This window comes from Narcine bancroftii, chromosome 2 (genome assembly GCF_036971445.1).
Source record: "Narcine bancroftii isolate sNarBan1 chromosome 2, sNarBan1.hap1, whole genome shotgun sequence".
Classification (NCBI taxonomy): domain Eukaryota; kingdom Metazoa; phylum Chordata; class Chondrichthyes; order Torpediniformes; family Narcinidae; genus Narcine; species Narcine bancroftii.
Genome location: NC_091470.1, coordinates 75,037,783 through 75,062,417, shown reverse-complemented (window position 1 = coordinate 75,062,417; position 24,635 = coordinate 75,037,783). Strand labels below are relative to the sequence as shown.

The 24,635-nt window shown below is 42.6% G+C and overlaps 1 protein-coding gene across 6 annotated transcripts in view; it reads left to right on the top strand.

The window, feature by feature from the left end:
* LOC138753754 (bcl-2-modifying factor-like) overlaps window positions 1–24,635 on the top strand; it is a 149,640-nt gene that overhangs the window by 59,609 nt on the left and 65,396 nt on the right. For 4 of the 6 annotated variants that reach the window (XM_069917120.1, XM_069917119.1, XM_069917118.1 and 1 more), the window contains one exon: window positions 3,854–3,963. The exons of 1 other annotated variant lie outside the window; for it this stretch is intronic. In XM_069917120.1, the coding sequence (XP_069773221.1) occupies window positions 3,854–3,963 (110 nt within the window). Of the gene's footprint in view, window positions 1–3,853; window positions 14,939–24,635 lie in introns of those variants that run through there. One more of the 6 variants, XM_069917122.1, reaches the window with a different exon arrangement.

Below are 24,635 nucleotides of genomic sequence, written 5' to 3'. Positions count from 1 at the left end.
ATCCATGTAGAATAATAGTTTATTATCATCTGACTACCAGATAAAGCAGTGTTTCTCTAGAGCATGGCACACGCGAGTGTGCGCACACACTACATTTCTCACACAGCACAAAATAATCATATGTATACATAAAAATATAATACAAAGTAAATATGTATGTACAATAGGAATGGGTCATTAAAGGTCAGTGCAGACCGGTGGTCTAAAGGGCCTGACTCTTGAAAAGGACACAGGGAGTAAAGTGGGCAATGAGGGGGGCAGAAAGTGGGAGAGAGGTCTCCGAAGACGTAGAGAGTGACCAGGGATCAGATCCGCCACTCTCAGTAAGGTGTTTGTACATTCTCCCTATGACCATGTGGGTTTCGTCCAGGTGCTCTATTTCCATATACCAAATACATGCAGGGATAGCAGGTTAATTGGTCATAAGGGACATATTTGGGTTGCATAGGCTCAAGGGCCGGAATGTCCTGTTATTGTGCCATATCTCTAAATTAAATTAAACTCAGGGAATTAAGAGCTATGGGGAACTGGAGCAGAAGAGGAGATGAGGCTGAGGGAGGATTGACCATGATCATATTGAATAGCTTGAACTCTGCATTCCCTCCCTGAATTCCATGTAGGCTCCATGTGGCAGGTGACTCTAGAGACATTTGGGAATTGCACAGATACGCAAAGATTTGACACCTCTCGGTACTTGTGTGGGAAAGACCAGGAAATGTGTTTGGACTTTCCAGTGTTTACCCCCCAGAAGCCAATTCACTGAAATGTTGCACTAGAGTGTCAGGGATGGGAATTGATGGCATGATGTCTTTAGTGATCTGGGTCAAACTTGACCTTGGGTGCTGTTTGCACACTCTGCCTGTGACTGCATTCGTTTCTTCTCACATCGCAAAGTTGTAAGAGTGCTGGAACATAGAGGAAGAATAAAAATTGGGATTATTTGAGGGGGTGTGTGATAGTTGGTATGATATATGTGGGGTGAAGGGCGTGTTTCTGTGCTGAGATAGAGAATCTGTCTTCCCATTGGTGAAAAGTGGCAGGAGAAACTCATTTGTCTGGGAGGACAGATCAGATATCAAGAGAATGCTAAGCATGGATTTAAATGCTGAGCCCAATGCAAATTCTACCAGCTCATCTGAAGATTGGTGCTAACAAGAACAATGTTTTTCCTGTTGAGATGAACAAGGCTGAGGTCTGTTTTGGCTAGTGAATGTTTTGTAACACTATTCATAGTTTAGCTCAGGGGAATGCTCAGCCACATTCCAAGTGATGAGAGAACCAGAATTACGGAGACCAATTTAGGGTAGAGGTGTAGAGGCAGCTGTTCATCACTGTGTTCCTCCCGGTTCTTTGAAAGAGTTTCCCAATGAGTTCCACTCTATTCTTCTTGCACCAATGTCCTGCTTAACTTTCTTTTCCAAATGATCCATATTCCCTTTGCGAATCACGGTTGGCAGTGAGAGTGGGCACAGCCAGGTTCATCATGGGCACCGTCCTCTATGTGAGTCACTGCTTCAAGAAAGGAGACAAAATCATAAAAGACCCTTGTCACCCTGGCCATGCTTTCTTTTCACTATAGCAGGTACTGAAGTTTGAGGTCTACCTTCTCCAGGTTCAAGTACACTGTTTTCTATTCGCTATCAGACAGTCCCCTTGCTATCCCAACCATATCACTACTCCGAGACCACCAAACGATCTGTCTGCATGACTGATGGAGCACATCTTTGGAATATTTTTTTTTCTCTTCTTGTGTGGTAATTAGATTATTTTTAGTGTGAAGCTGCAGCAAATAAGACTTTTGTTGCATCTGTGCATTGTTACAGGTATCTATGATGGGAAAACGCTTTCATTCAGCTTGTAACCACTAACAAACAAAAACAAAAGGAATTCCTTCTCATGTCCCCCACCTCTGCTCTTGTTATTTAAGGGTGGCATGGTTAGCTTAGTGGTCAGTGGAACGCTATTACAGCGCCAACAGCCCAGGTTCGAATCCACTGTAAGGAGTTTGTACGTTCTCGCTGTGTCAGCATGAGTTTACTCTGGGTGTTCCAGTTTCCCCCCCCACATTTCAAAGACATATGCTGTTAGTAGTTTAATTGATTAGGTGGGTGTATTTGGGTGGTACAGGCTCGCAGGCTGTTAGGGCCATTTACGTCTTTATCTTTAAGTTAAAACTTAATCTGGTGCCCCTGAGAAGAGCTTCTTCCCACTTTCTTCTTTAAATCACCCATTAAAACCAATGAACTGTAAGGAGAGTATTCCAGGTTCTCGTATCTCTTCAGGTAATTAAGTCGCAGCCACATCAATGCACAGTTCTGAATTTTTCACTTTGTTCAGATATGAAAGGGAGGTGTGTGAACGTGTCTCGGCGGCCATTGTCCAAATTTGGAGGTTATGCTGCTGCTGTGAGGAATAGAGCCATCCAGTAGGGAGAGAGGCCCTTCGGTCCACCAGAGTCTTGGCAACCATTTGTTCCCATTTCCACTAATCCTACACTAATCACATTTTATTCTCTCCACTCCCTGCATTCCCATCAACTCCTCCGGATTCTATCACCCTTATGCCTACTAGGGGCATTTACATCACCAATTAACTGACCAACCTGCATGTCTTTGAAATGGAGAGGAAACCTGAGTACTCTGAGAACACCCATAGTCACAGGGAATTTATGCAAACCCTACACAGAGGTCAGGATCAGACTTGGGTTAAGGAATCTACGAGGAAGCAGCCTTATCTATTCCTGAATATATACCCATGTGTAGGTATAGTGGGGATGTGAAGGTGAGGAGTGGGTTAGAAAGGGAGAGGTATGTGGACTGGGGATTGGAGACTGGATGTATAGTATGAATGGGCACTGGGGTTAGGAATCCATAATTTGTTTGTACCTGTGAGTGTGTGTGTTTGTATGTGCCACATGTGGGATATGCTTGTATGTGTCCGTTTCTGTATGTGCATGTGTACACATGATATTTCTGCGCACGTGTGCGTGCGTGGGTGTGCTGATGCGCAGAAGGAGTACTGGTTCTTTGCCCCCAAAGAATCATCCAAACCTCTGATAACCATAAGCTAAAGGATAATCATTCAACATGTGACTGATCCTTTCCACAAACATCTCTTCCATTGGTATCCCTACCCCTAGATCACCTGTTGGTTGTAATTCAGAATCAGAATTTGTCATGAACAAATCATGAAATTTGGTGTTTTGTGGCAGCGTCACAGTGGAAATGTTCATATTATAACCATCTTACAACGTTACTCTAAATAATTATTTTAAAATAGTGCACGATAAGTAAGGTAGGGTCTTTGGTTCATTGCTTATTCAGGAATCTGATGGCAGTGGGGAAGAAGCTGTTCTTGTGCCGCTGAGTGCTCTTCCTCAGGCTCCTGTACCTTTTTCCTGCCGGTAGCAGAGTGAAGAGGGCATGACCTGGATGGTGGGGGTCCTTGAGGATAGAGGCTGGTTTTTTAAGATAATTGGAGCTTTCTAAAAAAATTTGTTTTCCACCAAATACAAATGTTATTTGAAAACTCTTTAAAGTACTGGCATTTTCTTGTAGAGGGTCTAAAATGTCTGGAATTCTCTACCCCAGTGGGCTCTGAAGACTAATTCATTTGAGGTTATTTAAAGCTTTTAAAAGATAAGGGAAATTGAAGGTTTGGGGGGGGGGGGAATTGTCACAGAAGAGGCGATGAGGCGGATCACCTTGATCATATTGAATGAGGGAATGGGCTTTGAGGGGCTGTGGCCGACTCCTGCTCCTATTTGCATATATTCTTCTTTAGAGCTCTTTAATCTTATAATACAAGTTCAAAACCGTAATTTCTCAAAAAATACTTTATTCTTCATCCACAGCGGAACAGGAATGAAAACCATGCCGACCAGCCATTCTGGTGGAGGCTCCTTGTCCTGGTCTTTGCTTTAATCTTTGACCCAGATGAGAATGCGGAGGCTGCAGGTCAAAGGTGAGGCTGAAGCTGCCCATTCCCCTCCACTGAGCTACCAATTGTTGGAGCGTACTGCGAATGGCACTAAAGAAGAGAACAAAAGCACGGGTTTGAAGATGCACGCCGCTGGTCGGATGGTGTTTTTTTAGATTATATATATAAAAATACTGTGGAAATATAGCATTGCTTTCCACTGACCTCCTGTAGGCACTGTTCAGCACCAATGTGCTCTTCACCTGCCAACTGTGCCTCTTCCTTCAAGAGCTGGACTCCTGACGGAGGCACCTCCGAACTCTGCAGAGAACACATTGTGCTCCGTTCCAGCCGTTCCTTCCAAATCTTGGTCTTAACATTGACAAACGTTAAAAGCACAGACAAGCACAACAGTGAGGGGGAAAAAAATTATCAGGATGTGTCCCAGCGACCCATCAGATTCATACCAAAGTTAGTACTTGAGCAAAGGAAAATGTCACTGGATTCCCAATGTTGGTTACGTGCAATCCCTTTGAGGCTTGATCTGTGTTTTATTCCCATTTCAGCTCACTTCCTGGCCCTTCACTCTGACTTATCACCAGCATCTTCTCCCCCTATCATCAAACTGTAGGTTACAACCTTCCTGAGTACTGTTCTCACTTAAAGGGGATACGGCTGAGGTGCTTAAATGTTACTGCCCGCTGATGCACAGAGACGATCGTCCAGCTCTTGCTGAAAGCTTCATTTGTCAATGGTCCATTTAGGATTCCATGTAATGGTCACTTTCTTAGCATTCAAATTCTCATTCTGGCAGGCCAGTAGTTCCAGGTCATCCTGAACAGAGGCTCATTTTTCTGGGAGCTTTCCCCTCCTCTTCTGTTAAATGTTAATGAACTTTTAGGTAGAACTGAAAAAATATTGCAGAGCAATAATTGTACTGGTTTTTTTTATATTCCTGTTTGATGGACAGAAGAGAAAGAACCATAATCAGAGAGAGCAAAGACTCCCTCAAGATGTTGACAGTCAGGAATTGCACATTCTTTCTCAGCCTCTCCCTTGCTGTGTTAGATGATATTACTTGATGATACCCCTTTGCATATTGAATCTGGACCTAAGGTTGATTATGAGGTTATGCTCAAAGTGTCACTGGACAACCTTTGTATGGACCTGGGGAGTTATCTAGTGTGCAAGCTCTGTGGTTCCCATTCACTGGAGGGATTATTAGGACTTTCAGTAGTGACCTGCATCCTTTATTGAGGTTGGGCTCAATGAGATGTCTGATGTATATTCTCGCTTTGGTTTGAGAAGGTTTGAAATTCTACTTACCTTGACACCCCTTTAATGACCTCTATTTTCAATGCGCTCACGCTCAATCTTAAGCATTCCATTTCCAATAACTGATCACTAACGTCTACCCAAAGGCTCCTTTAACTTTCATGGACCACGTTTAGGTATTTTTATAATGGGATAAGTGACAGGATAGACTCACACTCAGCAGATTATGCAAGCACTAGGGTCAGTGATGGAATATAAGAGGGATTATAGGGGCAGCATGAATGATTATGGACTACTTTCCCTCTCATGCAATTAGCACTGAATATTGAATCCTAAATTCCAGCAAGCATTCATTCACTCTGTTACCATGGTCCCCTTAACCACTTCCCCCAGCTTCCCATTGGAAGCTTACACCCTGAGCTGAATCTGTCTACAACCCAGTTCCCAACATCTGTGATCAGATATCTAGGGTGCAAACAGTTGAAATACAGATGGGATAACAAACCGTGGTTTTATTGAAATTCCAGCCCTGCAAATTCTGGTGAGCAGTCTTTCCATTACGATGTCGCCAGAATAAAACCAAAAAGCATCCCCCTGCTGGTAAATATATATATTGTTCCAATTGGTCTGGTATGTCTGCCTGAGCCCAGTCGCTAATGTAAAAGCCTTCCTTGCTGACTCTCTCTGTAGCCCACCATGGAAGTGAACGGGTAGCAGAAGAATCTATAGGTTTTATCTGGTGATTCCCACAGTATGTGTCCCCCTGTTAACAGAAATTGACGATAGACACTCAGGATTTGATGACAGACTCGCTGTGGACTCTACTAACTCCCAGAAGGGTAACAATCAAGTGACAAATTTGGGATTCTTATATGAGCAAGGATGAAAAGGTGCTGGTGAAAATAGTTTGATAAAAGGTAGCTCTATGATGTTCCATCTTTAAAAAGCATCTAGTGTAATAACATTCAAACATTTGAAGTAAAACAGCAGTTGACTGTAGCGGACACCCACACTTGGAAACATACAGCAGACAATGGAGGATATTCTCCGGTGAGGCAGTCCTTTCACCAATCTGTCTGCTAGTTTCTTGTGCAAGTGTTTGGTTTCAACTTCACATACACACAGACTGAAATTAGATCGAACACACATGGTTGCATCCTACAAAAGGCAGTCCCAAGTGCATTAAGGGATAAGCTAGCACATGAGAGCCAGGAAATAATTTCACACCCTTGATGCATGTGTGAGGGCCTGCCCTGTACAACATCTTATTGTGCACAGGCCCAAAGCAAGAGATTCATTCTGGTGTTCTATATGTGCACTCTGTGAGCTCTTTTATTGTGGAGTGAGTCAAGTAGCATGGATAGGTCACAGGACGGGAGAGGCATCCCAGCTACAAGGAGCCCAGGTCACATCAGTGGTGGTAGGTATCGTTGGAGCTTCAGTGCATGGGGACTATAATCTTGAGGGACAATTGAGGCAATTGGGACGTAGATGAGGAGTTGACGGAAGGCAACTTTGCATAAAAATAATTACACACAGCCAGAACAGAACTGTGGAAGAGCTGCCCAAAGAAGCTAACTTTCAGATTAGTTACTTGCAGGAATCAGATTCTAGCATCCATGGAAGAGATCCCATGCCACTGTTTTGGAGGAGGCTTACCCCTGGTTTCATGGTCACAACTTATTCCTTTGCCTGCCCACTTCAAAGCAGATTATTCAAGCACTTTTGTACTCCTCTTTAATGTAACCTATTGTCTCCATATTGGCTGCAGATTTTTTTTTTACTGACAACATCAATTAAACTAATAAATTACTTTATTAATACCTTATTTGGCACATTACCCCCTACCCTTCCTCTTCCTCCAACAGCAACACCAGCCACTACAAATGTCCCATGTGATTTCCAGTCATTGGTCTGTAGTTAAACAGAAAAGTTGTAGAGTTGTACAGTAGAGAAACCGGTCCTTTAGCCCAACACTTCCATGCCGGCCATTTCACCCATCCATATTAACCCCATTTATCTACATTAAGTCCATAGCCTTGAATGCCTTGTCATTCCATCATGTTTGCAGCATTGGCCCACTGCCTAGATAGATGATTGATTGCATGAGCAGTCAAATGAATCCTGCATTTAATATAATTTTTCTGCCATCATTTCAGGTACAGGTAAACACCATTGGGAAAGTGCGCCTCATATTAGCCCTCTTTCTCTCCCCCTCTCCCCCTTTTTCCCTGTCACTGTTGTATTTACAACAATATCTTTGATTGTTTTCCAAATACATCAAAACATTTCAATGGAGGAAAAAAAAGAGGAAAGAGCTAATGAAAGGCTCCAGACATTTTAATTAGTGGGATGTGGGTTTGTGTGCCGGAAGAAGTCATCCTTATCTGATTCCTGTCATTGAAACCTGACAGTACAAGTAATGTTACATCCAGAATATTTTATCTCACGCTACCTTGCAGAGAAATTTGTCCCCATTTTTCTCTGATCCCATTAGCCTGTCTTCTCCCTTTTCCTTTCTCTGTTGAGGCTCATTATATGTCTTTCCATTTCTTGATCCCTCATTCTTCAACACTGAAGTTCTTCTCTTCATTCCCTTTGATTTCTTCCTATCTTTCTGCTCTTCTCCCCTTTAGTATTTCTGGGCCCATGTCCCTCTCACCCATATTTTCTCTCATCTTTATTTCCTTCTCACTCTCTGTCCTTCAAATTTCTCTCTCATTCTCCTTTCTCTCTCTCTGCCCTGATCCTTACAAAATAGGTATCAGTAGTGTCTTATTGTTCAAGAGATGAGGCACATCAGGTTTCAGGAGTCTGCCAAAGTCTGGGAGCACAGATTGGGATGCCAATTATAGGAGCATAAGAATGCCACTGGCCATTTATCAGCATGACCATTTATTATCTACCATCCAGTGAGAGCATGTCAGATGTGTGATCTAACCACATATCTATCTTTAGATCTCTTAATATATGTGACAAGCAAAAAAAAAATTAAAATCTCAGATTATAGATCAACAGTTAACCGCACAACTTTTCATTTGTGACAGTGTTCCAAACTGCACTCACCCTTTTAATATGGAATTATTCCAAATTACACTCCCATCTGGCCTCACTCCTGGTTGGTAATGATACCTTTTGCATTCTCCTTCGTCCTCTTTACTAGTTTCTGAAAATATATGGAAAAATTCAGACAAATCAACCCTGGAGCTTTGACATTCTAAAGAATATAACCCTACTCTATTCTCATATTTCTTCATCGTTTAACTCTTGGTTTCCAAGTTGCAGTCTTGTAAATCTTTTCTGTATTCCCTTTAAGGATCTGCCACTGATGTAATGCCCACTCTTGCTCAAAGTACTCCAGATGTGGTCTCATCAGTCCTTAGTATAGTTGTAACCTCTCATCCCTATTTTCCAGTCCTAATGGCAACCTTCCATTAGCCTTCTAATGTGTGATCTATGAACATTTTCCTTTATCACAATAGACCACCAGTCTCTAGTTTTTCAAAGTTCAAAACTATTCATTTCCACCTTTTTGACTAAAGTGAATTAACTCATTTACCTGTGTTGAATTCCACTTGTCATAGCTTTGCCTGTTTGCTTAATGTTATCAATAGTTCTGTAATTTATTGCTTATATCCACACTACTTACAATATCAGGGCCACCAAAAATCTAAACTAAAAGTGGAGAATGCAGGAAATATTCAGGTTGAGAGGAAGTTTCTGTGCCAAGTTAGTGTTTCTACCAAATTACTTAATATCAGAAGTGTTGTATCATATTTTTGTCATTGCTGAACTCAGATATGTTGCTAGAACATAGAAAATCTGGAGGGAGCCAGTGAGTGAGGTAGCATCCATGGAGAGAAATGGTTAGTCAGTGTTTCAGGTGATAAGCTGCCCAACCTGATGAGAACCTCCAGCTTCTCTCATTGTTCACTCAAGATTATGGCATCTGCAGTCCTTGTTATTTTCTATCCCATCATCAAAGTCAATATGAACATCTGTGGGATGAACACAGATCTTTATGGAACATTACTAGCCACATCATGCTGGTCAAATGCCTTCCATTTTCCCCACAATTTCCTAAAGTGCAATTACCCTAATCTGATGCATAATTTGCTTTCAATTCCATGACCTGCTTACATTCCCTCATCAAATGCCTCGTCGATTCATATAAATCAAATGCACAGAAATTCCCCTGTTCCATGTCTTCGTGGTACATTTTCCTCTGACAGGTTCTTGAATTAAAGAATTTTGGAGTATTATCAAAGGGCCTTTGGCCTTTTAAATCTCTTTTTTTCTGCAAACCATCGGGTGTGGGGAATTTTCATTCTTCTGAGTTGCTTTATTTGTTTACAGTTCTTTGTCCCTGATTCATCCTTTGGCCTATCTAGCACGCTATCTTCTTCCTCTTCTATAATATTCATCATTCATCATTTCCTGGTTTCATTTATAGCATCACGGTTATCAATTTGGAAGATGTCCATATTCCTCATAGCAACCTTATTTTCCCCCGGATATGCTTGCAGCAGTCTCCTGGAGACCTCTGGCATACATTGTAGGCTTGGCAACCTGACAAATTGTGTTGTGATTAGAGAGTGCTAGATTTTAGCTATGAAAGGTAAAGGTGTAACCAAATGGAGATGAGGATTTAGAATTTGGAATCTGCTGATTCCAAATAGTTGCAAGGCTTGAGGGTGTCACCGTCAGAAGGTAACTAAAGTCCAGTCATATGCCAGGAATTTGGAGGTCATGTGTTGCTCACCACACCAATGCTCAAATGGGCCTCTTACAAAATTGGCACGGGCTCATTAAACGCAGCACTGCGGTGATTTGTACCCGTAACCATGCACTGAAATGTGACCTGTGTGGTTCCCGACTGCATGGAAAGTTCCCAACCATTGCTCTATTGCCAAGAGGCTGATATAGTGGAGGGGAGAGAAGATAGGGGTTGTGGAGTGGAGGAAGGTTAGCAAGAGGATATGGGGCCCTTTGGTGCGTCTGCTAATTTGCCTTCCCATGAGTGGCTCCACACACTCTGGGTTTCAGGCTGGTCAAGGGGCCAGTGATCACAGCTGGCAACTCTGAGGTGAATTGTACCAAGACTGGGAGGGTGAAGGGACATCTCCATGAGATTGGCATATGCCTTGCGCTTCAATGTCACCATGGAGGCTCTTTGATTAGCATTCTGTGGTTTACCTCAGCACTAAATACTCCTAGTTACCATGTGACACCATAGAGTCATGGAGCCATAGAAAGATATAGGCCTTCAGCCCACTGAATGTGGACCAACCATCTTACACTAATCCTACAGCTCATGGAATACACCCAAAATCTCCGCTTTATGCCTGTGCAGCAGGTGACACCATTGTGATTGGCATCAAGCCCTAATAAGGTGATCGAGACTCAGAACTGTCTGGGCCATTTTCCCAATGAGTGAGAAATCACCTAGAAAAGGTCGCCAGAGTGACTTAATATATATTACGTACTTGAAAACTGGTGCTAAAGGCTTCAACTTCAGATTTCTGTGTCTCAACTCTCCAGAAGCACAAACATGTCAACATCTATTTACACATTCATTCATTAGGCTTCAAGAGGCCATCCTATTAGTAAATTGTTTTATGGTTTTACCTTTACAAATGCCTCATCAGGGGAAGAAAGCAACTTTTAAGCCCCCTCCTCAGCCCCCTTCCCACCCAACCCCAATAAAGAGTTGCTCAGGATGAACAGGAAGAGAAAATGCTTAGAGTTATGCTGTTTGGGCAGGTTCCATAGGGGCAGCCTTTTTACAGAAGTGAACAAATGTTTCCTGCAATCATTGAACGCTGAGCCAGCTAACACAGGAAGACTGCCTGGGGAATGGACAATTGATAAGGTACAACGCAGATGTCCATCACTGACTGGTCACATTAGTCTTGTAAGAGGTACAAGGAACTCCCTCTGTTCTCTAATTTATTCTGTGTAATTTATTTTGTGTTATTACTGGTCTAGTTTTTCTAGTGGGCAATTTTGTTGGTGTGACTGTGCCAACTCAAATTGAATAGGCCAATTTAATCATCTACAACTGGCACTTGTAGATATAATCATCACCAAGACTTCTCAAAGTGAGTATGGTTTGAGAACAAGTGGACACCACACATTACATTCAAGAAGTTCAATGCTAATTCTGAGCTCCTTGGGTGCTTTGAATTTTGATGTATATATCTACAAGTCCATTTCTCTTCCAAGCAGCAGTTCTTTAAACTACTTACATATGAACTACTTTAAGGCTGTTGATCTCAAGTCAACCAGACAGTAAATGCAAACAAGGCTGTTGTTGAAAGACAAGGCCTTTGCTATTTGCCTGTAAGTCTTCAGCATGAAAGTGCACCTTATTCAGACCTCTCTCAGGGCAATTATAATTGGCTGTGTTATTTAGGGAGGGGGGATCAGTTGAGGAAATTGTACAGCTGTTGCACCAACCTAACAGTAGCCCCTTTTCCTACTGCCATCCCAGTTCATTGGCCAGGCAGTGTCCTGGGATAGGAAGTCATCTGTGCTGTTTCCACTAGGCCCTCTTGAACCAGGTCACTGATTGCTTTTCCACTGAACACAACTCATCCCCGGGGGTTGGAGATCTGCCATCGAATGGAATGGAATGGATGGAAGTTGTCCTTTTTCCACTGGTTTAATCAGCACGCTGGCATCAACTGACACCAGGGCTATGAGTAGGGGTCGAGATCGTCAGTCCCTGGTGTGATTTGATGCCAGTGTGCTGATTGTTTTCCTTTTCCACTGGACCTTAACTCATTAATTCCTGGGACAAAATGCCAGTGGAAAAGGGGCTAGTGTTTATATAGTGACTGTTATATAGTGTTTATATAGTGACTGTTATTACCTAGGTTTTTTTAAAAAAAGCATTCTTTAGAAAACATACAATAAATCAGGTGAGTTTAAAAGCCATATAAAAAGACCATCGCCCATCTTACTTGGTAATGGCAAGAGGGGGATCAGGATGAGTGGGTTGTGAATATAACAGTGAACGGAATTGCCTATTACTTGGTATCCAGTGAGGTGGATGGAGAGTGGGGTGAGGTTAGAGTTGTGGAAGTTGTGCATGGCTTGATGTGGATCATCTTGGATTAACAGATGTGAGATAACTGAGGGCATCAGGCTTCTCTTACCACCACCCCTCCCCCTTATATCATGCCCCTACATCCCATCAGTTTTTGCCTCTGCCACACAAAGGAACAAGGTGACATTAGCTTGTCATTAATTAGCCCACTTGTATAATGTATAATTTACTGAAGAAAGTCCTACTCAAAACATGGACCATTGGCAAATCAGCATTTAATTATGTTTTTTTTTGGTTATCCTGAAGAAATTGGTGATAGGCCTCTGTTAACTGATGGCCAAGGTTGAACTAAGTGTATGTCCAGCTCATATACTCTAGAGGACACAAGAAGAGTTGTACACACAGAATCGGACCCGTTCAGCCTACCATCCCAATGTTGAACCTTTTACCCATCTTTATTCATTCCATTTGCTTGCACTAGGACCTTATCCTTTTCTAATACTGTCTAAATGACTCCTGGAGTAGTCGTATTTGATTCCATCACTTCCTCCAACAGATATCATACACTCTGTGGGGGGGGGGGGCAATCTTGCCCCTCAGATCTCCCTTAAAAGACCCTTTCATCTTTTTGAATCATGTTTACATGGACACTTGCCCTTTGGTGCTTGGATGTTTCAAGACATTTCCCCCCCAGCCCCCCACATTCTTTTAAATCCCATCTTGGAAGGGACTTATTTCAACCTTGACAACCCGTTTGGTTCTTCAGAAACATCAACATTATTCATACACCATCCTCAAACAGAGGTCACGGGTTCATCAACGGGATGGTGCTCAGTGAAAAGGACCCATTTTGCCATGGCCCCACTTGCTTTGCCCCTTGTTCCAGATATATTTTAGAGAGGCTACGCAGCACACATAGATCTCACCTTGCCTGATCTGCATGCCTCAGCCATCTTTCAGGTAAAACGTCGATCCTTCTTTGTTCTAGTGAACATTGTGGGAGAGAGGGGTAGTCATACCTCACGGGCATTGTGGAACTGTCAAGACTTTCAAGAAGGTCAGACCTGTCATTTCCAATATAGTGATCAATGCAGAATATACAAACAGGATCTACCTCCTCGCTAGCATGGCTGAGATATTGGTGTGTGATCTTTAAGTGACAACCGCTCCCTTGAGGCAGTTGTTTTACTATTGGATGACTCTTTCTCCATCGCAAGTGCGAAGGTTACAGGCTGAAATGGGGCAGGGGAGGGGCCAGAAATAAACAAAAACGCACTGGAATGTTATTTTTGTATTATTGTATAATATTATTCTCTTGTGTGCTGAAAGGCTTTGTACCCCCTTGGCCTTTTAAATGAGATGTATTTGTACAGAATAATTTTGTGCTTTGTGGGTTTTTAATTTGTTTGCTTCATGTGTTTAATGAAATCTATGACTACTAAGGAGATGTTCTCTCGACTTAAATATCCTCAGATTTTGTGTATCAGCCAGTCCTAACTGACTCTCATCTCACATGGTCTGGACATATCCAGTGAGTGCAGAGCTCCAGTGAATAGAAACCCACCTAATATTAAAATTGTAGTTGGGTCCAACTTGAGAAATCAGTTTCCTGGCACGTGCTTCATGATCTGCAGATGTGGGTTTCAGGATTTTAAACCTGCCTTACTCCAAATTTGAACATGAAACAAGTTTTGAACTGGCTAGTGTGATAGCCAGGGAGGTTGGGAATTGACAGCTTTCAGATAACAGGCAGGTCGAGGGGTTGGACATGACTAATTCACATAGGCTTCCGAACCAGATGAAGCACATGCCCTATCACTAGGACCTCCTGTGGTAGAACTTTAAAAACTACAAAACTTCGGTGTGTCTCATTTCAGGAAGTAGGAGGAAGCCATACAGTTTTGTGAATCTTCCATTCAACAAGACAGTGGCTGATCTGTATTAACACCCCATCTATCTATTCTGGTTCCATAATTGTTAATGCTGTTGTCCATCTTTAACATAGCAATCTCACCTTTGGAATTTTCAAGAGAACCCAAGATCTCAACATTTTTTGACAGAAATGTTGATCATTCTTTGTCTGAAGTTAAAATTCAAAGTTTGTTTCTAGGAGTTAGAGAATAGGAACAGGAACAAGTGTATGATACATTAAATACTGATTTTATTCAAGGCAGTAAATGGATGTTAATGAATAACCATCTAGTAAATAAAACATGGTAGACTCCTGCCTCCAAGCACTGGGAAACATAGAGGACAAAATGCAACATGACCCCATACAAGCTATTCAGCTCAACTGGCAATTGGAGTGCATGTTTTTATAATGCGTTTCTCATGTTTCTCATCTAACTCCCCATCACTGCTTGAAGCAACTCCTTTTATTTTTGTACATATGTATGTTTTCCCCAGAGACTAAAAGCAGTGTCTCGAAAGCTGCACAATCCCAGGTAACAACAGACAGGAGACCCAGTGATCATGTAGCATGGTTTAAAACAAACACTGGGTATTGTGTGTGTTATTGAGACAAGGGGAAATGCACTCAGTTACTGTAAATAGCTGAAGATGTGAGCTGATTTTTCCACTGTGCAATATGGCTGTACATGGCGCTTGGGTCTTTTTCATCTGCTTATGGGTTCAGTTTTATGTCTGTAAAGTATTTGTAAACTTTTGTTTCTAATAAAATCAATTGAAGAATAATTTTATAATCATGCTTATAATTATTAAGTATAATCCTCAACAACACCCCTTCACACCCTCTCTCCTATAAGGATTCAATTCCTTTCTCTCAATTATATTGCCTCCAACACCTCTGCTCCCAGGATGAGGACTTCCATTCCCGAACATCTGAGATGGCTTCATCGAGCAACGTGGTGCTCTCTTTAGGTGCTGGAGCTCACCAAAAATGGTGACAATGAGGTGCTGGAGCTGTCCCCTGAGGTGCAGGACCGGCACTCCAGTGAGTTCCGGCAGCACTGCATCTCGATTTCCTGCACATCTGTTCTGGCCCCCTCTGCCTCTAGATGCAACAGGAACAGGATCCCTCTTGTCCTTATCATTCACCCTACCAGGCTCCATAGCCAATATATCTTCTGCAATTTCTGCTGCCTACATCATGATCCCAGCACCAGACACATCTTCCCCTCTCCTCCCCTCCCTGATTTCTGCAGGGACTGCTCCCTCTTGGATTCCCTGGCCCACTCATCCCTTCCCACAAATTGCTCTGTCGTTACCTACCCCAGGAACTGCTACACTTGCATCCACATCTATTCCCTCACCACCATTTGGGGCTCCAAATAGTTTTTTCAAGTGAAGCAATACTTCACATGAATCTGCAGGGACTGCATCTGGTGTTCCTTTCTTGGCCTTCTCTACATCAGAGAGACTGGATGCAGACAGGGAGATCACTTCACTGAGCACTTGCATTCTGTCCATTGCAATAATGGGGACTTAACAGTGGCCAACCATTTTAATTCTAACTCCAAATCATTCCTTCCAAGTGAAGCAACACTTCACTTGTGAATCTTCAGGGTCATCTTCTGCATCCAGTGCTCCTGTCGTGGTTGGTCTCTACATCAGAGAGACTGGATGCAGACAGGGAGATCACTTCACTGAGCACTTGCATTCTGTCCACTGCAATAATGAAGACTTTCCAGTGGCCAACCATTTTAATTCCACACCCCAATCTCTCATCTACATGCCTGTTCATGTTTGGCTCACTGCCAAACCATGACTACCCACAAATTGGAGAAATGGCACCTGATATTCCATCTGGGCACTTTCCAGTCAGATGGCATTAACATTAGTTTCAGTCAGGCCCTCCACCATCTCTTGCTCTTTCCTTGTCCATCTGTCTCCTTTCCTTCAGCTCTCCAACCACTTCCCTCTCCAGAGAACTACCCTCTCCCTGATCACTTCTCAGTGTTTGTCTCCCTCTCATCCAATTACGACCTCTTGCCTATTGGTCTGTGCACGCCCCCTGCCCTTCTCCTCTCCTCCCCCCACATTTTTATTCAGGTGCCTGCCTACTTTTGCTCCTGCCTGGTCATTGATTATATCCCTTTGATTCGCATCTGACCTGCTGAGTTTCTCTATGGCGTTTGAGTTGAAGTATAATGTTGATGTCCTTTAGTCTCGACACTCACTTTTGGAATGGCTTTTAATTACCATTGATTATGAATGGTGGGGATGTGTAAACTCTTTCAGCTGTTTTTTTAAAATTTAGATATACCACATTTAATTTAGAGATACCGCAAAGTAACAGGCTCTTCCCGGCCAGCGCCACCCAAATACAATCATATGACGAATTAACCTGATAGCTCCATACCCAGAGGAAACCCTCACGGCCCTGGGGAAAACATATAAACTCCTTGCAGGCAGCGTCGGATTCAAACCTGGGTCGCTAGCACTGTTATAGTGTTGTGCTAACCACACTGCTTTAGTATTTTAAAGGTGTCCAAGTTTTCATCCTTGCTGGTCCTTTTTCAACAAAATTTTGGAACTAATTTTTCCTCTGCTGAGTGTCACTCCTTTGTCTTTTAAAAAGCATCAAGTAGTGCTGCTCTCTCACACCACCAGTGACGCGACTTTGATCCTCACCTCTGCCGCTGTCTGTGTGGAGTTGGTCTATTCTTCCTGTGACCATGTGGGTTTCCCCCCACACCCCAAAGACTTGTGGGTTAATTAACCACTGCAAATTACCTCCAGTGTAGGGGTGTGGTAGGAGTTTTTTTTTAGAAGGGGAAGTTGACAGGAATATGGAGGAGCATAAAATAGATTTAGTGCAGATTTGATGGGCAGAAAGGCCTGTTTGCATGCTCTCTGAGTCCTTCAGTCATCAGGAAGAGTTGACAATGTATGGTTGGGTGGGGGGGGGGAAATTGTCATCCTTCAAGGCCTTGTGAGGTGGTAGTTGTGCTAGAAATAACACCCCCTCCAAAGAGTATTGGGAACAAGTAACGAGTATACACCCAAAACAGGATAACCTACCAGAGGTCCTCAGAATCGAGAATCCCAGGCTACAGATGTCAGGTGGGACCATTGGACATTTGAGTAGCACAGAATCAGGTCCCAATTGACAGAATTACCTGTGCTATTTATGAACCACATCCCATCCCTGAACACACGAGCTGATCCCATATAACAGCACTTGCATCTACTTCAGAAAAAGTGAAATAAGTCTGACAAATGTATAAACTCTAACAGCATTCTGCAGTAAAGCACTGAAAACCACTGTAACCTCATTATGTGCCCACTAACCTCACTATAACTGAAGTTCCTATTGAAATCATGCAAATTAGCCACTTCTTATTCCTCAAAAGTTCAGACAGCATTTTCCCAATCCATTTTTTTTTGGTTGAGCTTCCCAAAGAAATTTGAGGTACTGGCAACTGAGATCTCAATTCCTTTTCTCCCAATTCCACTAACATTGGACTGGAAAAAAATTGTAAATGTACCAGGATTATACGGGGTGGGTTTTCAAAAGTCAGTATTTTATGAGGCAAATATTCACTAAATCAACACCGCCTTTCACTATACAATGCCTCCTCTTCAGGCAGAACTTGGTCGGAGCTGCTCACTGGACTTGTGCGTACGACGATAAACTTTCAAATCATACCAGAAACACATGAGGGTAGATTTTTTTTAAAAAAAAGATTGGATCCGTTTTATTCCTTTCATCCATCTTTCCTCTGAGTTTCTCCTCCGTTTCCTTGCAGAAGTACTGCTGCGGTCCAGTTGCCTATGCCAGCTGACCTTCAGTACCTAACTCCTGTGAGAGTCTTTATGGATGATGATGTTGAAATATGATAATGAATTACAGCAGACTCTTGCTTGGCCAAGAGAGACTGATGTTGAATATCAAGGCATCCTTTCCAGCAGAGGTTTCTGGATAGCTTCAGAACTATATTAAAGAATATAAAATGAAATCACCATGGATAAGTAAGAAAGTAAAATTCAGGAAGGGGGATAAGGGATACATATAATAAAGTTCATCAGTAATGACAGCACAATGGAAGAAATGTTAAATAATTTACCATAAAACGAGGTATATAAATCAAATTTTCTATATTTATCCAGCAGCCTTTCATAGCTAATTCCCAAAGCATTTACAAACCCAGCTTGTACTTATAACAACATAGGAGGCCATTTGGCCTGTAAAGTCCATGCTGTTCCCATTCTGGGTCAACCCACTACCCTCACTCCCTGCAACACATTCCCTTGAAGAAGGGCTCAGGCTCGAAACTTTTGTAATGGAGCCTGCAAGACCTGCTGAGCTCCTCCAGCATTTCTGTGCTGTTACTACAATCACAGTGCCTGTTGACTTTTATGTTTCGCACATTCCCTCTCACACATGCCCATCAACCCCTCATTGATTATTCATCTAACTTACAGAGATAATTTACGAGGGGGTAACTTACAGTTAAGAAGTAACCTACCGAAGAGATCCAAGATGGCGGTGAGGGGTTTGTAGGGTGACCAAGAGCTCCCCGAGGTAAAGAGAATAAAGGATAGATGCAAGAAGATCCCCTAAAATTAAAAGACCCCAAAAAGAAGGAAGCCATTCAAAAATATGAATAGAAGAGTGAGAAGGGAAAGAAAAAAAGGGAAAAACAATGAAGAGACAGGATGGAGGAAGAGATTCACCACATGTGGAGGTGGAGAGGCCGACCCAGGGTCTAGTGGGATGTTAGCGGCAGTGGTAGTGACAACGGAGCCCTGAAGCTTCCCGAGGGAACAGGACTCACTCAGGAGGGAGAGATAGGATGGCCCTGATAAGGTTGGATCTCAAGAGGGCCGGAGGAAGGACGCGATCGAAGCGACGAGAACGCTGTTGGGCATGGGAAACGCAGAGTCCCAAGGTCGGGGGTGGGGTCCAGTCGAAGAGGACCTGACAGCGATGCAGGTAACGATGGGGGCGCTGTCAGTGCGGACAGTTCAGGGAAGCGAACTAAGGAGAAGTGGACATCAACACGGGTGTCGAAGGGAGCACTGTTGGGCGTGGGAGAGTCAGGAACCCGAGGTTGGGGGAGTCAAATAGAGTAGTAGACAGTGACGCGGGTAATGATGGGAGCTTTCAAGTTCAACAACAAGCAGAGGGGTAAAATCAAGAATGATAAAATCCTCAGGTGGAGAATTGAACTGTCCACCTATAACTACAATATCCTATATAGGCCTAGCAAACTTAACAAGCCCCCGGACACCCTGTCCCATGGGACTCACCAGTCAGGGGAAAGTCAGGGACCCGATGTGGGGGGGAGCCAAGTCGAGGAGGAGTTGGCTTAAGACAAGGACTTACCTGATAAGGCCGCTCCAACTGGCGAGCATGAAGAGGTTGGTTCCAAGGCATTGGAGGGCGTTGGAAGTGTCAGGCCTGGAGGACTCCAGGAGCAGTGTGGCCAGAGGGGATTTGGTGGGAAAATAGCTTGGCAAGATGGCCTGTAGTCGGAAAGCAAGGTGGGTGAGTTGGAAGGAGAGTTGGAGAAGTCATAAAGCAAGGTGGAGGAGGAGAAAAGGAGGAAGAATGAGGAAGTAAAAGGAGGACATTACAGGGAGGGAAATTGTAACTTCCTGAACCATACATATGCCTCCTTTTCCTTCTTGACTAAGTTCATAACCTCTCTTGTCATCTAACATTTTCTGATCATGCTATCCTTACCCTTCCTTTTCAATGGAATGTGCAATTTCTGCCCTCTTAATCAGTTGGTCCTTGAACAACTGCCACACTTCAATTGTGGGTTTACCTAATAACAGCTGCTCCCAATTAACTCCCCAGTTCCTGTCCAATAATGCCATAGTTTGCACCCACTCCCCAATTTAACATTTCCACAAGGCCCAGGCCTATCCTTGTCCATACCTATCTTGAAAGTTAAGGAGTAGTGATCACTGTTCTCCAAATGTTCCCCCATTGAAACTCTATCACCCAACAGGTCTCCTTTGCCAATATAAGGTCTACCATGTATTTCATCTTGTATTCATATGTGTGAGTTCTTAGACAACACATGGATGAAGGAAAGGGTTCTTTCAAGTTTAACTTTAAAGTTGTTGTAAACAGCACATGAGGCAGGCCATGAGGCTGCAAGTCTCCATTACAGATTTGCGTACTGTGTGTCAGCCCCTGGTGGCAGAGAAGTCTAATCAATCAGTAAGGCATTGCCTTGCAAACATGTTCACTATCATAACATCTCCCTTTCTTCAAACAAAAGTAGCTTACTTTTAACTAACAAGTTTTCTTTGTATAAACTGCAATTTTAACTTTAATGTCAAGAACTTACATTTTCATTATTATCAACATTGTTAACATTTTTAAAACTTGTTTTGTGTGTTCACCTTTACATACACTAAAACATAAGATAGCATTACTTCATTCTATAACAGGAGTCTTTAAATGTGTTCATTGAGTCTCTTAGGAAGATTCACATGTCTTGACGATCTCCTGATTGATTGTCCTTGAATCTGAGTTGTTGCCTCAGACGATGTTTTCTCAGCTGTGTATTCAGGTTGTTCAACAGTATCTGTCTTTCCATCTATTGTGGCTGGTCCCATTTGAGATCTTGATGATTTCTTCACAGAACAACATTTTTATCTGTCTGAATGGTATAAGATCTTGGTTGGACTTCATTAAGTCCAGTTCCCTTTTGAGTCCATAAGTTTGTTTAATCTTTTAAACTTACTTGGTCACCAATGTGGAGTTCCAGTAGGTTTTTTGTTCCTCTGTCAAAGTAATACTTTTGCTTTTCTTTGTTGTTCTTTGAACTTCCTCATTTTCTCCCCATCTTTTGTTTTTAGGTGGTTCTCCTGAATGGGTAGGTTTGATCTTAGCCTACGTCCCATGAGGAGATGTGCTGGTGATATACCATACTCGAGTGGCATTGTGCTGTATACTAGCAAGCTCTGGTAGAAGTCCGTTGCACTGTCTTTTCCTTGTTCATCAGTCTTTTCACTGTTTGTACTGATTTTTCCACTAGACCATTGGATTGTGGAAAATAAGGACTTGATGTGGTGTGTACAAAGTCCCACTCTTTGGTAAACTGTTGGAACTTTGAATTGCAAAACTGGGGTCCATTGTTTGTGAAGACTTCGCTTGCCATGCTTTGTCTGGATAATATGGCTTTCATATCTGTTATTACAGCATCTGCAGTGGTGGTGTTCAGTCTAAACACCTCTGGATACAAGGAGTAATCGTCTGTGACAAGATAGTCCTTCCCTTGACATTTGAATAGGTCAGTGCCTACCTTCTGATAAGGTCTGTATGGTGCTGGGTTTGGCTTTAATGGTTCTGGAGGATTGCTTGCTTGATATTTCCGGCATATTGTACAGTTTGACACTTCATTTGTTATATTATTGTTGATTCGTGGCCAGTACATCACCTCTCATGCTCTTTTCTTTCACTTTTCGATTCCGAGATGTCCTCCATGGATCCTTTTTAGTATCTCTTTTCTCAGACTCTTTGGGATAAGGATTTTGCTTCTTTTGTAGATGATGTCTTCAACCACTGATAGTTCTGCCCTGCAGTTTCAGTACTCTGAAACATCAGGTGAGCAGTCCAGCTTCATTTGGGCCATCATCTCAGGTGTTTTGTCTCAGTGTTTTATCTTTGTTTGTCTCTGACTTTATGAGCTTAATTTTTGCACCTGATATAGGCGGTGCACTTGTGATCATGTCCACGAAGGCATTCACGTCTTTATCTATTTTGGTGTTTGCAGGCTCTCTTGTATTAACAGGTCTAGACAATGTGTCTGCAGTGTACATTAGCTTACCCGGAGTGTACGCTACATTCGGTGTATAGTGTTGCAGCCTAATCATTGTTCTTTGTATTCAAAGTGGACATTCATTTAATGGCTTTTAGAGCAGTGCAATCAAGGGTTTATGATTGCTTGTCCTGACACAAACTGATGAAATCTTTCACAGGCGTATGTGATGCTGTGCAGCTCCTTTCCAATTTGAGTGTATCGCGTTTCCACGTCTGTCATTGACCGTGATTCATACGCAATGGGTTGCCAGTCATCATATTTTTGCAGAAGAACTGCACCGAGCCCACTATGTGATGCGTCTGATGAGATCTTGAAACCTCAGAACTTGTTCCTCTGTGAGCAGTTTCTTTAGTTCACTCCATGACTTTTCATATTCATGATTCCGCTCCCATTCAATGTTCTTTTCTGTTAGTCTTCTCAATGAAGTCATCTTTTCTGAGAGGTTGGATAGGAATTTACTCATATAGTTGACCATATAGTTGTACGTCCTTTATGCATTGTGACCTTGGAATGTTCCCAATGGCGGACACCTTTCTGGGATCTGGTCTGATGCCCTCACTGCCAATAATATCTCCTTCAAATGTTAGTTCTGTCAAACTGACCTGGCGTTTCTCTCTATTCAGCTTCAGGTTTGGTTTCCTTGTTGCTTCCAGCATTTTCCTTAGTCTCTCATCATGCTCCATTCTTGTGGATCCCCACTCTATGATGTCATCCATTGAGGCATCATCTCTGTCCAAGTGCGCACAGAACATGTGGATAGTTTTGTGATACACTTCAGGAGCTGAGGCAATTCCGAATGGTCACCTTAGGAATCGCCAAATGGACTATTGAACGTGTACAGTCTTGAACTTGCTTCATCTAATTTTAACTGCCAAAATCCTGATGATGCATCTAACTTGCTGAAAAACTTTTCATTTACAAACTGTGACATGATTCTTCAAGCGTCGAAACCTTAAAGTGTTCTCTCTTTATTGTTCTGTTTTGATCTCTTGGATCCAGGCAAATTCTAAGCTTTCCATTCTTTTTGTCCACAACAATGAGAGAACTCACCCATTCCATTGGCTTATCTATCTTCTGAATCACGTTCAGGCTTTCCTCCAGTCCAATTCTGCCTTTAGTTGCTTTTGAAGTGCAAATGGAACTTTTCTGCATGAATGTATTATCAGTGGCACACATTTATCCACTCTAATCTTGTGGTCTCATGGAAGACAGCCTAGACCCTAAAATAGGTCCTTGTACTCTTTCATGAATTCATCTTAGACTGTCTCTCCTTTGCTTTCCATGACAAGGACTCTTTTTACCAGTTCAGTTTCTCACAGACTATTAAACCTAGTATGGCCTATATATCCTTTGGTACCAAGATGAATGCTAACATGTGCTCTTTGTCCACTTTGACCATGCATTCTCCTTGCACTGGTATATTGGTACCTGAAAATCCTGTCACCTTCACTTTTGTTCCATACCTCTTTGGTCTGGGTCCAATCTTCTTAAAATCAGCCTCTGATATTACACTCATTTGTGCTCCAGTATCCAATTGAACTGAAATGTATATGTCATTCACTTTTAATCGCAACATCCAGTCTCTGTTTTCTTTCTTTTCTTCAGTCACAACATCTACATAGAATTCCTTCATCTCCCTTTTGTCTACTGCATGAACCTTGCTTTGTTGCACTTGGTTCCTACAGCAACGGGCATAATGGTTGCTTTTTTTGCACATATAGCATGTTTTACCATATGCTGGTGTATCAGAGTACATAGAGTATATAGATATGTTTTTGGGAGAGTAGGTAACATACAAAAACTTTAAAACAGATCTTATTTAAAATACTGGAGCTCTGTCCCATGCTAGACATATCAGGGCCTCACAGCTTTTGCAAGAGCTTTGAAGAGTGCCCAAGAGACTTCACTAATGGATTGTTGTTTACAAAAGGCAAAAGATGAAAGAGCTTGTTAGAGCCACATCATATCTGGAAGAGAACTTGCAGAGGGAGTCAAACAGGCTTTCTCTCAGAGTCAGAGAGAGAGAGAGAGAGAGAGAGAGAGAGAGAGAGAGAGAGAGAGAGGGACACACACACACACACACACACACACACACACACACACACACACACACACACACACACACACACACACACACACACACACACACACACAAACGCACACTCAGAGATCACTTGTTTAGTGTTACAGCCAAGAGAAGCAGCTGGGACTGGAACAGGACAAGCTGGCAAGCTTATGGAAAGCCTATTTATAAGACAGCCTGGTCAAAGTCCTTGTGGTTCATGCAAGAAGAGAGGACTGGATGTCTAATGTTTCACTTGGAATAAGGGAAACAAGAAGGAACTCTGTGGTGACCTGAAAGAAAGAGGTTATCATCTGGAGAACCCTGAAGGGGGCAAGTTTCATCAGCAAGATACTGAAGTGCCTGATGGAAGTACATCAGTTGTGGATGTTAAGGAACAACATATCTCTCTCTGAAAACTGACAAGAACCTTCCTGAGCTTTCAAGCATCAAAGCCTAGTGAACTTTATAAATGTTAAATTCTGTGCACAGTATAAGAATTGCCTGCAACCAGGGAGCTTGGAGGAATGAGATGTGAGATTGGACTGTGAACCAAATAACTTTTCTGAACTTACACACACAT